The sequence below is a fragment of the Chionomys nivalis genome, chromosome 2, assembly GCF_950005125.1.
Source record: "Chionomys nivalis chromosome 2, mChiNiv1.1, whole genome shotgun sequence".
In the NCBI taxonomy this organism is placed as follows: Eukaryota; Metazoa; Chordata; class Mammalia; order Rodentia; family Cricetidae; genus Chionomys; species Chionomys nivalis.
Window position 1 is genome coordinate 87550931 of NC_080087.1, and position 14554 is coordinate 87565484.

The window sequence follows — 14554 nt, forward strand, 5'->3', positions numbered from 1 at the left end:
TTGTGCTTGAAGACAATTATTTGATAAGACTGTCATTTTAAAGCCTTTATCAAACGTCTACTGACTTAGTAGATGTGAACTGATTTCCAGACTCTTTAATCTGTTCCAATGATCCTTTCATCTTTATATAAAAGCCACTGTGTTATTTTTGCACTACTATAAGAAAATAGTTGAGAGAAGCAACTTCAGTGGGAGAAGGTTCACTTCAGATTACGGCTTTAGAGGATGTGGTCCACCACGGCGGGAAAGACATGGCAAGGGAACATGGCTGGAATATACTTCCTGCTAGAGACTTCCTTCCATTGTCCGGGCCATGCAGTTCTGAGTTTCCACAGCCTCCCCAAGTATCACTCCCTGGGGCCAAGTGTTCAAATACATGTCAGCAGAGGATATTTCATACTCAAATAATAATGACTTTAATACCTCTTTTTTTTTATCATCACTCATAATACATCTTGAAAACTTATTTTTTTTTTTAGAATGTCATACATGAGTGCTGTGTTTATATAGTTCCCACCCCTCTTCTCTCCATACTAGCTCTCTCCTCTTCTGAGGGCTCCTCCATGACATCTCAAATTTATGATCTCCTCCTCTTTAGATATCCCTTTACATAGCCACACACACACACACACACACACACACGACTTCATTTAGTGTTGCTCATATGTGTTTAGAACTGGCCTATTGAGAGGCCTTGTTCTTGGAGAAAATGGATTATCCCTCTCTAGTAGCCACTGAGTGCCTGTAACTCTTCATTTGCAGGTGAGACTTTGTCAACTTGTGTTGCCACCATGCAGGTCTTGTTTAGGCAGCCATATTGTCAAGTGTTCATGTGTGTTACATCCCTTTCAGGTTTAGAAGACATTATCCTGCAGCGGGTGTCCTGTTTAGAAACTGGTCAACCCATCTTCCATAGTGCTCCATGAACCTTACTTGTAGGGCACTCCAAGATCTCTTGTTCTCTGTGTTTTGAGTCTCTGTAATAGTCTCCATTTATTGGGAAACAAAACAACAACAACAAATAATACAAAAGACCTCTTTGATGTGGCCCAAGAGCTACTTTTGTATTTTTAAAGCGTTTGATCTTCCTGCTTTGGTTATCATGAAATAGTGAAACTACAGGTTTTATATCACCATGTGCTAAGATTCTCAGTACCTTCAAGATGTTCAAATTGATTTATTGATTCAAATCTAAACCAAACAAATCCAACAAATTACTTTATAAAGGAAATTGAAATTTCATTCTAATATATCTTATACATATATTTAGTCTTACATATTAACACATATATAAGATTATGTGTGTGTGTGTGTGTGTGTGTAGTTAGTTAGTTTTAGGATAGCCTACACACAGCAAGTCCCTGTTTAAAAAAATAAAATAAAAATAAAAAGGTTGAGCTGTACTGAGCTGGGTCACGTAGCTCAGGTCCCTGACTTGGGCCACATCCCGCCTTTCACCGTCCTTTAGTCCCCGCGTGCAATCCCTCCGCCACGATGCCGATGTTCACCGTGAACACCAACGTTCCCCGCGCCTCAGTGCCAGAGGGGCTTCTCTCCGAGCTCACCCAGCAGCTGGCGCAGGCCACCGTCAAGCCAGCACAGTACATCGCAGCGCACGTGGTCCCAGACCAGCTAATGACTTTTAGCGGTTCTAGCGACCCCTGCGCCCTATGCAGTCTGCACAGCATCGGCAAGATCGGCGGCGCGCAGAACCGCACCTACAGCAAGTTGCTGTGCGGCCTGCTGGCTGATCGCCTGCACATCAGCCCTGACCGGATCTACATCAACTATTACGACATGAGCGCAGCCAATGTGGGCTGGAACGGTTCCACCTTTGCCTGAGTGCTGGCCTAATAACTTACCTGCACCGCTGTTCTTGGAGCCTTGCTGCACTCAGCGTTCTGTTTTCGTCCACACGTAGCAATGCCCACCCTCCGACCAGGAGAAATAAGTGGTTTAGAGACAAAAATAAATAAATAAATAAAATAAAAAGGTTGTTAAAAATTGAAATTACTTATTCTACAGATTTGATAAAATTTACCAGCAATGCCACCTGGTCACAAATCCTTCTCCGTGGAAAGATTTTAATGGCAAGTTTAATTTCTGTATTAAATAAAAGACTGGTTATAGTCTTTTTGTATTTTGGATGCACTTGAATAATCAGATTATTCAAAGAATGTTTTCTGATAGAACATCCCCATTGTCTCAGTGTGTGGGTGCACCCCTCGCGGTCCTGAGTTCCTTGCTCGTGCTCTGTCTCCTGCTCTTGATTTGGACCTTGAGATTTCAGTCTGGTACTCCAATGTGGGTCTTTGTCTCTGTCTCCTTTCATCACCTAAATGTTTTTCTTTCGGTTCACCTTCTTAATTAGCTTCTCTAGGACCATGCATAATAGGCTCAACGTCCCCTATTCATGGCTAGAAACCAAATATGAGTGAGTACATCCCATGTTCCTCTTTTTGGGTCTGGCTCACTTCACTCAGGATAGTGTTTTCTATTTCCGTCCATTTGCCTGCAAAATTCAGGAAGTCATTGCTGGCCTGGGTCTGAAAAAGCATGTGATAAAACCGGACTTGCTGAACATAATGGACAATGAGGACTACTGAGAAATCAAGAACAATGGCAATGGGTTTTTGATCCTACTGCACGTATTGGCTTTGTGGGAGCCTAGGCAGTTTGTATGCTCACCTTACTAGACCTGGATGGAGGTGGGTGGTCCTTGGACTTCCCACAGGGCAGGGAACCCGGATTACTCTTAGGGATGATGAGGGAGGGGGACTTGATGGGGGAGGGGGAGGGAAATGGGAGGTGGTGGCGGGGAGAAGGCAGAAATCTTTAATAAATAAATAAACAATAAAAAAAAGAATGTTTCCTTTTTCAAAGAGTTGACAATTTATTAACATATTTCTGCAGTTTTCTCTTGATGTCTATAGGCTCTGTGTTAATGTCTCACCCTTTATTTCTTCAGTATTCTCTTGATGTTATTTTGTTATTGATAATGTTTTTGTTCTTAATCAATTTGAGAATTTCAGTTGTATTTGTCATTTCAAATGAGCAATAGGTATTGTCTTTATAGTTTATTTCTACTAGTGTTTGTGGGATTCAGTTTTTTTAATTAAAATATTAGATCTTTCTTTTTAAAGGCCTTCTAGTTTTATGATGTAAAAGATTGAAATTATAAAATTGCCTTAAGTGCTCCTTTAGATGTATCCAACATGTCTTAAAATGTCTCTTTTAAAATTATTAGTCCATTTAAAACATTTTTAAGTTGTATTGTGATTACTTTTTTGTGGTATGGGATATTAGAAGATATAGATTTCCAAACACAATGGAGTTTTAAAATACATATTTTATGACTATTGATATCAAATTTAATGCTAATAATTAAAATTCTTTTATAGCCAGAGAAATATGATTTTGATGCTTAACATCTACTGAATCTTCTTTAACCTCTCAACAGATGGTCTGTCTAAGGGAATGTTTGATGTGATGGATAAGTATTAATTTTGCATTTGGGTGTATAGCTCAGTAGGTAAACTGGTTGGTCATATTCAGATGGCAATTTTCTTTAAATATCATTTGGCCTACTTGTTCTAGCAACTACGATAAATAATAGTCTTCCATTACAATTAATTTATATCTGCTACTCATTTAGTCAATATTTTCTCACTGTGATTTGAAACTTCATTGTATACACATTCATCTGGGGTTGTACCTCTGTTTTCTTGGAAAATTCAAGACAATCCATATGATCTGCCATTTCTTATCTTTACAAATATCATTTCTATTGACACTTTCTAACTCTAACTCTATCATCTTTCTCATTCACATTGTCCACATTACCTTCTCATGTCTTATATCTCTATATTGAAACAACATTTCTTAGCAGAAGAGGGAATGACTTGAGGGAGGCAATGTACCTGTAGGAAGATAGGGCAGAGGAAGAGAAGGTGAATAAGATCAAAATACAAGGATGTACTTGTAGCAAAACGAAATAGTGAAATCCATTTTGTTTTTATGCCCACTATAACATAATACATTTTAAAAACCTAAGGAACTGGAGAGATGGCACAGTAGTTAAGAGAGCTTGTTGCCGGAAGACTTGATTTAATCTCTGAGATAGCCAGAAGCATGGATCAGAGAGACTTAAAGAGCATTGAACATTTGACCTCAATCCTGCATTGAGGCCACTATGGAGGGTACAAGTGATAAGAGTCATGTTACCTGAGCACAGCTATGGTCTTGGTCAACAGTCTGTCAGGTGCTGGTCATTTGATGGAAGACATGCATATATCTCCCCACCCCCTGTAGTCTGTTCACCCGTTTACCTCTGATGCTTTCACAGTCTGATGGCTGACTGAACCACTCTGCCGCCCACAATTCACCTACTGACTTGGGTGTGGGGCTGTCTTGCTATCCAGCATAAAAACAGAAGACTGAGAGAAAAAGGCAGTTGTGCACAGATCAGGTTGAAAGCAAAGATAATCCTAAAGTCTAGGCTTCCCTCAATGCATTCCCTTCTCTCCGCCCCAAGTTATACATTTATTCTTGTTACTTCTGTGATTTTTGTACATGTCATGAGCCATTTAATTGAAATCAAGAGAATTAACACAGTGATGTCCAGTGGCCTTATAGCCCTCACACAATGATTGGCTCTGTGTCCTCAATGCAGCAGGTTCTCTGGGAAAGTGGAGTTGGCTCATAGACCTCAAAGTCAAGCCTCTTCCTACATGTAGGTCCTCCTTGTATGTATGAATGAATGTGTATAAATGCTAAACATATAGAGTGATGCTCATGAGGCTGGTATTGTCCTATAGATAGTGTTTCTTTCTTTCTTTTTTTTTTTTTTTTTTGGTTTTTCAAGACAAGGTTTCTCTGTGGGTTTGGAGCCTGTCCTGGAACTAGCTCTTGTAGACCAGGCTGGTCTCGAACTCACAGAGATCCGCCTGCCTCTGCCTCCCGAGTGCTGGGATTAAAGGCGTGCGCCACCACCGCCCGGCTTATAGATAGTGTTTCTGACTATTCCAGACAGAGGAATCAAAGTCCTTAGCAGACGGAGTTGTCTAATTGCCTTGCTTAGTCTTGAGGCAGAAATCAAAGGTTTCTGCATTGGTCTTTACTTCAAAAATGTAAAACTTTTTGAACAAGATGGAAGGGACAAACTACATCTGCCCCCCTTCTCTCTCTCTCTCTCTCTCTCTCTCTCTTTCTCTCTCTCTCTCTCTCTCTTTCTCTCTCTCTCTCTCTATGTGTGTGTGTGTGCGTGTGTATCTAATCTCTCTCTATAAAATCTACCTATCATCTATCTATCTATCTATCTATCTATCTATCTATCTATCTATCTATCATCTATCTATCTATCTATCTATCTATCTATCTATCTATCTATCATCTATAATTTAAGAGCAGACAGGATGATGCCAAGGCCCCACTTCTGTTACAGTGGACCAGCAACTGCTAGTAGCTTTTATCTGACTTCATTTGTGCAGCTTGGTGCATGTCTGCTGGGAGGGACCACAGGCATTTATCTTTTGAGAGACAGCAGCCCAGGGCTAAGTAGAGCCTTACCTCCTCACCTGGCCCAGCATGGTTTGTTGGTGATCTCTACCTGGCCTGTGATGATCATACTACCTCTAGGGCACCTTCATCCTGCCTCTGTGTCAACACATGTGCTGAGGAGCTCGCTGCAGACCCCAGAAATCTGAAAAGATGATGATAGAAGCAAAACTCACAGTTTCAACCGTGTTTTCAAAAAAAAAAAAAAGGAAAAAGATAAATTGGAATTAAATGTCTTCACTCTGATTTTATCATTTAGAAGACCATGTCTCCACTCTCTATTTTAATGGATCCCCTCTGGCTTCGTGCTCCTTCCTGTCTACAGGACACTTCAAACCTGTTTTGCCCAGGGTTTCATAAATGATGAGCTCTTAGGGCACATTCTGACTGTCATTCTTATTTGTCTTCAGCGACAGCAAAGTTTTCCCCCCTGGAGGCCTTTGCTAGCTCATTCCCAGCCACTCTGAATATGCCAGAGTGAATGACATCCAATGCTCCATCACATCGACAGTTTATTAGGCAAGGGCTTTGGATTCTTTTAAAGACCTGGACTGGTGCATCTCTCTGGCCTTGGGACTTAGGGACATGATCTCCATGATGGATGGCATTAGCACCTTTGACTAGCCTTCTGCATGTTTTCAAGGACTCTGTACGCTTAGACACTAGGCTTAGAAGTGAGGAAGAACAGCTGTGCATATTACTAAACAACTGGACGAACAGATAACAAATCAAATAAGTGGAGTTTCTGGGGACCTGCTTAGGTCTCCTTCAACACTCACGTATGTAGGAAGAGTGTGTCTTCCCTTCAATATTGGACCTATTGCTTTCTATCTTTGGTGTCAAACTCAAATGGCAGCTTCTTCATAGGACCTCATCTCTAGCTTCCAATCATTGAGTATGTTTGGAGACCTTCTATAGCCAGCCTCTGACCCTTTCGCTTTGTGTCATCATGGCTAACCATTTTCAGCCTGGCACAAACGTGAGGCCAGTGGTCTACATAGCTTCGAGGATGAAGGATGCTCATCGTAGAGCAGAGTGGTCCTAGACAATGCCGGGCTGGTCCTCATTGACATGCAGGACCAAAAGAAGAAGCAAGGCGGTTCTTTCCTTTTGCTTTCAGCCGAATTTGTTTTTCTTCCCCAAGATGACACAAGTCTAGAGCCATGATACCTATCTAAACAACGCAGCCATATCAGAAGAACACCCTTGCTCTATCAGCGAGATTAGCTATCTCCCAATTTCGCTGTATAAATTGGTTCTCAATTTAGACTTCTTCCCCTGAAGAGCTCCTTCATTACATCCCATCATTGCTCCAGGAGGACACTGGGAGAAAGAAAGGCAACACAACCAAATACTTAATTTCATTAATCTGTTTAGCAATATCAATATAATGAGACGGAATATTGATTTTCTCACTTAGGATTTAAAATCTCGGCTCCTTTCCCCAGAATTAAATGCCTCGAAACCGATGTTCCACCTCTTTACAGTCGCATCTTTAATTTAGTTGTTATAATTACGCATTAACGGATGTCAGTGAGATAGCCAGTTAGAGAGCATTCTGTTCTGCTTGTCTTGATTACCACAGTTTAGATGTAAAGTAAATTAGAATGAAAGACTATACAGTCCAATTACAGATAAAAGCAGCGAACGGCACTGTTGTAATTAGATGCCAGGACTATTTTTCTTAGATTTTGTATCTCTGAGGGCCCTTCTTTTAGCTACTTGGCTGAAACCACTGTGGAGAGATTTCAGAGTGGTTTGCCTCTCCGCAGCCATGTTGTTTCCCTTCAAACTTGAACTTCATGCTGGGTTTTTCTTCCTAGGAACTTTCTCTACTCAGAATGCATGAGAACTCTGTAGAGCTTTTGTTTCTTGGGTATCAGGCATCCACAACTGGGTCAAGGTCAGGTTTTGTTCTTAGGTTTTTATTTCCTTCTCTGCCTCCTCCTCTTTCCTCCTCCTTCTTCTTTCTTGATTCAGTTATTCAGTTGTTACCCTAATCTTTTTTTTTTTTTTTTTTTTTTTGCCTCATGACAGAGATCCAAAGCCATACTTTCAACCCCAGCCATGGAATGTTCTAGATTCAGAGAGGATAGAATGATAGGGAGTTGGTACCTTCCCATCGACACTGCTTATCTATATATAGAGATAGTTGCCTAAGGATAATTATATGTGTGACAAGGTGACATGGAGATGGGAGAGACCACGAATTTGTTTTATGACAGGATGCCTCATTGTCACTTAATCTTGAGTTTCACCCTTGGATGATGAGTTTCTGGAGCCCTTCGTCTATTCTTATGCCTCCTTCCCGAACACAGAAAAGACATATATAGAGGTGAGAGCCAGAGCCGGGACACCCAGTCCCTGGAAGGACTGAGTAGTAGCGCTCCCCATTTCCCCAGACTGACGCCAGAGCTGTGCTGAAGGAACTCTTCAGAGGGGTGGAGAAGTCTCAGGGAGGGTGGTCCAGAGAGAAAAGCACAAAGGTGATTTCAGACAGACCCTGGGCAGCTGGCAATGAAGCCATGAAAGCTAAGCTAGAGAACCGAATCAAGATCCCTGATGTGGGGAAAGTCCACAACACAGTCAGCAACACCAGGAGCGATGATATGTGCCTGTCCTCCTTGCTGCTCAGTAGCTCGGGCAGGGATATTATTTGAGCCCAGGAGTTCAAGGTGAATCTGCACAGCATCATGAACAGAAACAGCAATCTAGCATCCTACCTGCTTGGAAGAAGACATCCTTCCCTCAGTCTTAGTCAGGTCCTGCTACTGAATGGTGTCCGGGCATCTAAAACAAACCAATACCAAGGAGGAACTCTTGTTCACCCAGATGGTTTTGGAGAAGGCCACCGATGATATGGAAGGTTCCTCTTGCTCTCTTGATGGACTAATTTCCTGGAGATATTTGAGGTGTGATCCTGGCATATATTTTCCTTTGCCACCAAATGGTCTGACCTCTTACTAATTTTGCCTACAATTAGTTTGGTGTAATTACCACCACTTACAATTCAGTCTGCTTTCACTAAAAAAAATTATTGTTCACGGGGCCATAAAACTCTTTAAAAATTGCTTAATGAAAAATGGAGCCTGAGGAATGTCGCACTAGATAAGCCCAGCCATTAAATCCTGGACTTAACACAGTGCTTATGAGCATGAGGAGGTGGCTTGGTGCTGGAGGCTCTCCAGCTGTGTGTGTGTGTGTGCGTGTGTGTGTGCATGCGCGCGTGTGTGTGTGCATATGCTCATGCACGAGTACATAGGCAAGGATTTGGAGCACATATGCAGGGAAGTCCTTATTCACTGGTGCCTTCTAAATCCCTGGCTTGGGTACTTTGTGTCATGGCAGGCCCTGAGAGACCAGCTCGCAACGCCAGATACTCACACTGTTCTGAATTTATCCTCTGCCTTTATCCCCTCATGATGGATCAGAATAAACAGATCCATCCGGAATAAACAAATGACGAGGACCCAATATCAAGGACCAAGCACTAACTTTCAAAGCCAATGTCATTCCCACAATCTCTTACCTGCTCGGTGTTAGGACTACAGACCTAAGAGTCAAAAAATGAGGAAGCCTGGAGTTGCTTGTCTAAGGGCAAAGAAAACAGCTGGCCCAGCTCCAGGAGAGAAAAGTGTTCTTTCCTCTGCCGTTCATTTCACCAGGATCCTCAGCAGAAATCATGTCCTGAAGCTCACTGGTAAAGCATTGATCTTCTTAATTTGAGCCTCCAAGTCAAAGGCCAATTGCTTCCAAAAATAATGCTTCATCTGTGATCTTTTGTTGAACCTAGATTTCACTGGCTCTGGCTAGTCTAGCTAGTTAGATTGCCCTGGAAATGCCCTGTCTCTGGCTCCAGAATTCTCTTATTACAGGCAACCACTGTGCCTGATCAGCTTTTATGTGGGTTCTGGACATGCAAACTCTGTTTCTCATGTTTGTGTGGCATATCAACTGAGGCACCTCTCTGGCCCCCATTATAAGGTCTTCCAATACAATCACCTTATGTTTGTTTCGAAACAAAGTAAAAATATCTCCTCATCCACTGGAATACACATGCCAATAAACAAGGTCTTGGTCAGGTAATTCTGGGGAATCACACATCCCTAAGTACAGGAGTTTATTAACATCTACAATATATGCTCAGGACTCATTCGAATATCAGGGAAACAATGGCTTAAGAAATGCACTTGATATTTCCCTATAGATATCTCTTGGCTGTTTACTGAGTTCCCAGGGTTGTTGTGCTGGGGATAAAGAATCTGTTTATTCATCTACTCATTCTCCAGTACAAACACACACACACAAAAGCAAGGATGATTCAAAGAGGGGAAAATAAAAGGCTGCAATTTTGGGGGAATCAGGGTAGTCCAAGTGCTCTGTCTGAAAATTCCTTATTTGAAAAGAGACCCAAAGAGCTGAGGATGCTCCAAGAAATCTCCTCCCCCTTGAAGGGAGGCTGGATCAGAGCAACTAGGACATAATGGGAAGGGTAAGAAATCGAGGGCAGGAGGGGTCAGGCAAACGTGGGTCTTCTGGGTTCACATTTTGAAGGCAGTCTTTTGCATGGAGTAGCAATGAGAACTTGAGTTCTTTGCTACACCTCAATCAAGAGGCCAGAGATGTGGGAAGCTGGATCCTAGTTCAGGAACAGCTCTTACAAGCAGGGCCCTACAGGCAGGCAAGGAGACTGCTGTAGTCCATTGCTAGAACAGAATCTCCAAAGCTGGATTTATGAAGAGGTGGCTTCGGTTCCCGGTTCTGGAGAGTGCGCCGTCCCATATTGAGGCGCTGGTAAGTCGAAGGAGCCTTTTCACGTTTTCAAAGTCCTTTGATGGAAAGTGAGAAGGTGAGAGAAGCTAGGGTGGAAGTCCAAGGCGGGGCCAAACACATGTTTATATCAAACCCGCTCAGTGATAGCGACTCCGTCATCCAATAACGGCATTCACCTGTCCATGAAAGTAGAGTCTTGTTGGTCTCATCACCTTTTACAAGGCTTGACTCTCCAGCGGTATGGCTTAAGCTTCCAACCTGTACACTTTGGGGAACACATTCCAGCCACAGAAGGGAGGCAGTGGATGTTAGCATCCACCACTGTAAGGAACAGACCCAGGAAGAATGCAAGTTTGGGCACCTGCTGACATCAAATGAATCTTGACCTGGAAGTCATAGGTATTTATTTTTCTTATAATTTCCATTCTTGTTTTGAGACAAGATCATACATTGCAGCTCAGGCTGGCCCAGAATTCCTTATAAAGTCCAGGCTGCACTCTTGTGGGCATAGAAGCGATCCTTTGCCTATGTCTGCTGCCAGTTGCTCTCTCCCCACTTAAACTGTTTTCCAAAATATTTATTTTATTTTTATTTATTTGTGCCTGTGTGCACGTGTGTGCGTGTATTGTGTACATTCTGAAGTTGCCTGCACATGCCAGAAGAGGGCGTTGGATCTGGAGATACAGGCAGTTGTGAATTCAGGTCCTTTGCAGAGCATCAAGTGCTTTTAACTACTGAGCCATCTGTCCATCCCCACATGGGATTTTTAAAACTATCTACCTATGCAACTATTATCTATCTATATATCTATCTACCTATCTATCATCTATCTATCTATGTATCTATTTTTGTATCTATATATCTATCATCTATCTATCTATCTATCTATCTATCTATCTATCTATCTATCTATCTATCATCTATCTATCTATGTATAGATAGACTTAAGATATGAAACATGCTTTTGATACACACATACACTGTGAAATACTACTGAATGTCAAATTAACAGGTTAACTTCCTTGCATGGTTTATACATACATGATTAAACACCCCATATCTATTCTTCTAGAAAACTCCCAAAATATAATACAGTCCTTTAAACCCAATCATCATGCTAACGTTGACTCTCTAGACTTCGCTCCTCCAAGAGATGCGATGCTGTACCCTTTACCAACAGTCCCCAGTCTGTTCTTGGCAGGAGCCATGTCACTCAGATCACTCTCTGCCGCTCAGTTGTTCTTAGATTCTATATGGAAACGAGCTCACTCCACGCTTGAGTTTTCAGTTCTAGTTGGTTTCATTTAGCATCGCATCCTCTGCTTCCATTCCCATTCTTGCCGATGTCAGCCCCAAGTTTGGGCTTCGAAGAAGCCTTCAAAGTCCCAAGGGTGCTTTGAGTTTGTTCCTGGAAAGCAGAGCCACATGCTAGGTTTCCTCTATGTTTCTCAAATCCCACGTGTCTTAGATTCTGTCCCTTAAGCGGACTGGCCTGTGGAGGCATCTGAACTTCTCAGAAAAGCCTTGCAGTGTGGAGAGCCCAGAGCCAAGAGCCAATGAGCAGCAGTGGGGGAGCCCGGGATAGAACTTGTATACTTCCTTGGATTCTGGCCCCCTTTTCCCTCAAGTGTAGCTTAGGGGGAAAGAATCTCCTGACCCATTTCACCACCTTGAGGTTCTTTTATCTAGTGAACCTGGGCAGCCTGGAGCATCAGGAGAGATAGAGATGGCCTTGAAGAACAGACTATGATTCTTCCCCAGCCGCACTGCCCCACCTCCAGTCCTGTTTGCCCGCATCCACAAGGCTGGGCTCAGCATGCTCTTAGCCATTTCCTGTCCTATAGTCTTTAACAGATGGAAACCACTGCAGAGATGCTAACTAATGGCCTCCAAGAGCCCAAGTCCATGTTATTACGGCAAACTTAAAAGTAGTAAATAAAAAGAACAAACAAAATAAAAACCCAAAATGAAAAAATAATTAAAACAATAACTATTCCATTCATTCTAAGCACATCATCCAAGATTACATTAGAAAAAAAACTACAATAAAAACATGCTTTTAATCTGATAGTAAAAAAGCCCAATAAAATAAAAATGAGCTCCATTAATGAAAATAATGGCTTTTACCCCAGCCGGTTAAAGTGCTGAGCTTTCATGTTTTGGGGTTTGGGGGAACTGGGAATTTTTTTTCCCACGGCTGGTAATAGATTCACTTTTGTTACGTGCTGGAGATGGCCCTGGCTAATTAGTATCGCTCAGTATGGAAACTTACCTTTTGTACGTTCAAAGAAATGGAAGTCGTCTAGGGAGACAACCAGTTCCTGCAGAAATAGGCAAAGGGAATCCGTGTTCTGTTTAAGAGTGGGCTTAAAAAAATAAAAGATTGGACCTCAGAATGGAAGTCAAATATCTCTCTCTCTCTCTCTCTCTCTCTCTCTCTCTCTCTCTCTCTCTGCCTCTTTCTTTCTCTTTCCTTATTACTTCAATTTTCTCTGGCCCCTTTTAAGAAGTGACTTTAATTTTCTTTCAGATGACAGGTGAGCCCCGCCTCAGACTCTTTTCGGATGAAATGGAGGTATAAATAGATAAGTCCCAATCACAGGAGACCTTAGCGAGACCCCTTCCTTTTATTTTTGCCAGAAAAAATTAGATGACTGAGTTAAGGACTCCCTTCCCCACACAAACACGGAAGTACAAGTTTGCAGTCTTCAATTGCCTTTGCACCCAGGCCCCCTCCTGGCTCTTTCCCTCTTCCTAACATGTGTTGCAAACCCAAACCACAGTTTTTATTTCTTGCTCGAGGATTGCTTAATTCTGAGTCTTTCCAGTTGTGACTATGAGAGGAAAAATATCACCATTCAAGATGTGTGTTCTGACCTCTCCAGACGCCGCTGAGAAACAGCGGTCCTGAATCTTCAGACAAAACTCATTGAAAGCCGCCGTCCATTTAAGCAGCCCCTCCGCTGCCCTCCCAGGGCCCTGCTGTTGCCGCTGCAGCTGCTTAGTTGTTCTAAGGAATATTAGCATTTTAATTTAGTAGCTAATTATGTTTGCTAGTCATAACTAGAAACGCTGCTATCGAAACCCTCACGCGACTTTTGGCATTCGGCACATACCCTTGTCAGCGCCCTGGAATTGCCGGCAACTTCTGTAACGCACCGTCTTTCTGCTCAGGTCTCCCCCTTTCTGTCTTCTCCTGTCTCTTATGGATGTTCTCTCTGCCACAGTGGGTTATGTTGAACACTGTCCTGTTAGAATATACTTGGATATCTGAGACGCCATTGTCTTCCTAAGGAAGAGGGCCAAAGAAGGTTTTTGAGATGGCTTCACCTTTTCTCTGACATTAAGAACAGACACACACGGGAGCTTATATGGCCGGCAGAAGCAAACCCACCTGCTCTCAAGTCGTGAGCGGTAGGCGTGTTTGACAGTCTACTTGATTGGCTTGGGTGAGCGAGCGCATCTCTAGGAGCGTCTGCAAGGGCATCTTCATTAGATCGTGAGGGTTCTGAACTGGAGACTGTACTCACCTATTGATGAATTCTTAGCGTGGGTCACTACTGGACGGTGCTGTGCCTCGCTGGAGGAAGCGTACGTCTTGGGGCTTGTCCTTGGGGTGTATCTCACCCTAGTGTCTTCCTGTGGTCTAGACTTTCTGTCCACCATCGTGTGAACAGCTATTGCTTCATGCACCTGCCCCTGGTGTGCACTGTATCACAGCAGGCCCAGCTGTATATCGCTTTTTATTCTGTCTGTAGCCATGGCAACTCTCTTGGAATTATGCAGCAGTGACCAAGTCTACGGCAAAGGCAATTCAGCAGGAGACACTCCATGGGATTCTAGCTCTTACTCCCTGACCCCAGCTGCAAGGAACGCTGGGAGAGGCTAGACTCTATGTGGAAGTGGAAGACTGATGAAAAGAAGGACTCTCTGATGAAGCTTCTAGCACATTGCCGTTCACAGTGGGATGGGACTTTGTGGGGATACAGAGGTTTTGGGGTCCCTCAAGCTCCTGTAAACAACCCTTCACCTGTTGTAGGAGCAGCAGGGACTGCATCCCGCCACCCGGCTAGCTTTACCCTAAATAATTACACGGAAACTGTATTCTTTTAAACACTGCCTGGCCCATTATATCTAGCCTCTTCTTGGCTAATTCTCACGTATTAATTTAGCCCATTTCTAATACTCTGTGTAGCATCACGAGGTGTGCTTCCCAGGAAAGATC

At 42.9% G+C, this 14554-nt stretch overlaps 1 protein-coding gene across 1 annotated transcript; it reads left to right on the forward strand.

Annotated features, from left to right (window-relative positions):
• The first annotated feature begins 1406 nt into the window (after positions 1–1406).
• On the forward strand, positions 1407–1842 carry LOC130870302 (macrophage migration inhibitory factor-like). Its single transcript, XM_057762969.1, has one exon. The coding sequence runs from the start codon at positions 1495–1497 to the stop codon at positions 1840–1842; it is 348 nt and encodes a 115-aa protein (XP_057618952.1). The 5' UTR covers positions 1407–1494.
• Positions 1843–14554: the final 12712 nt, after the last annotated feature.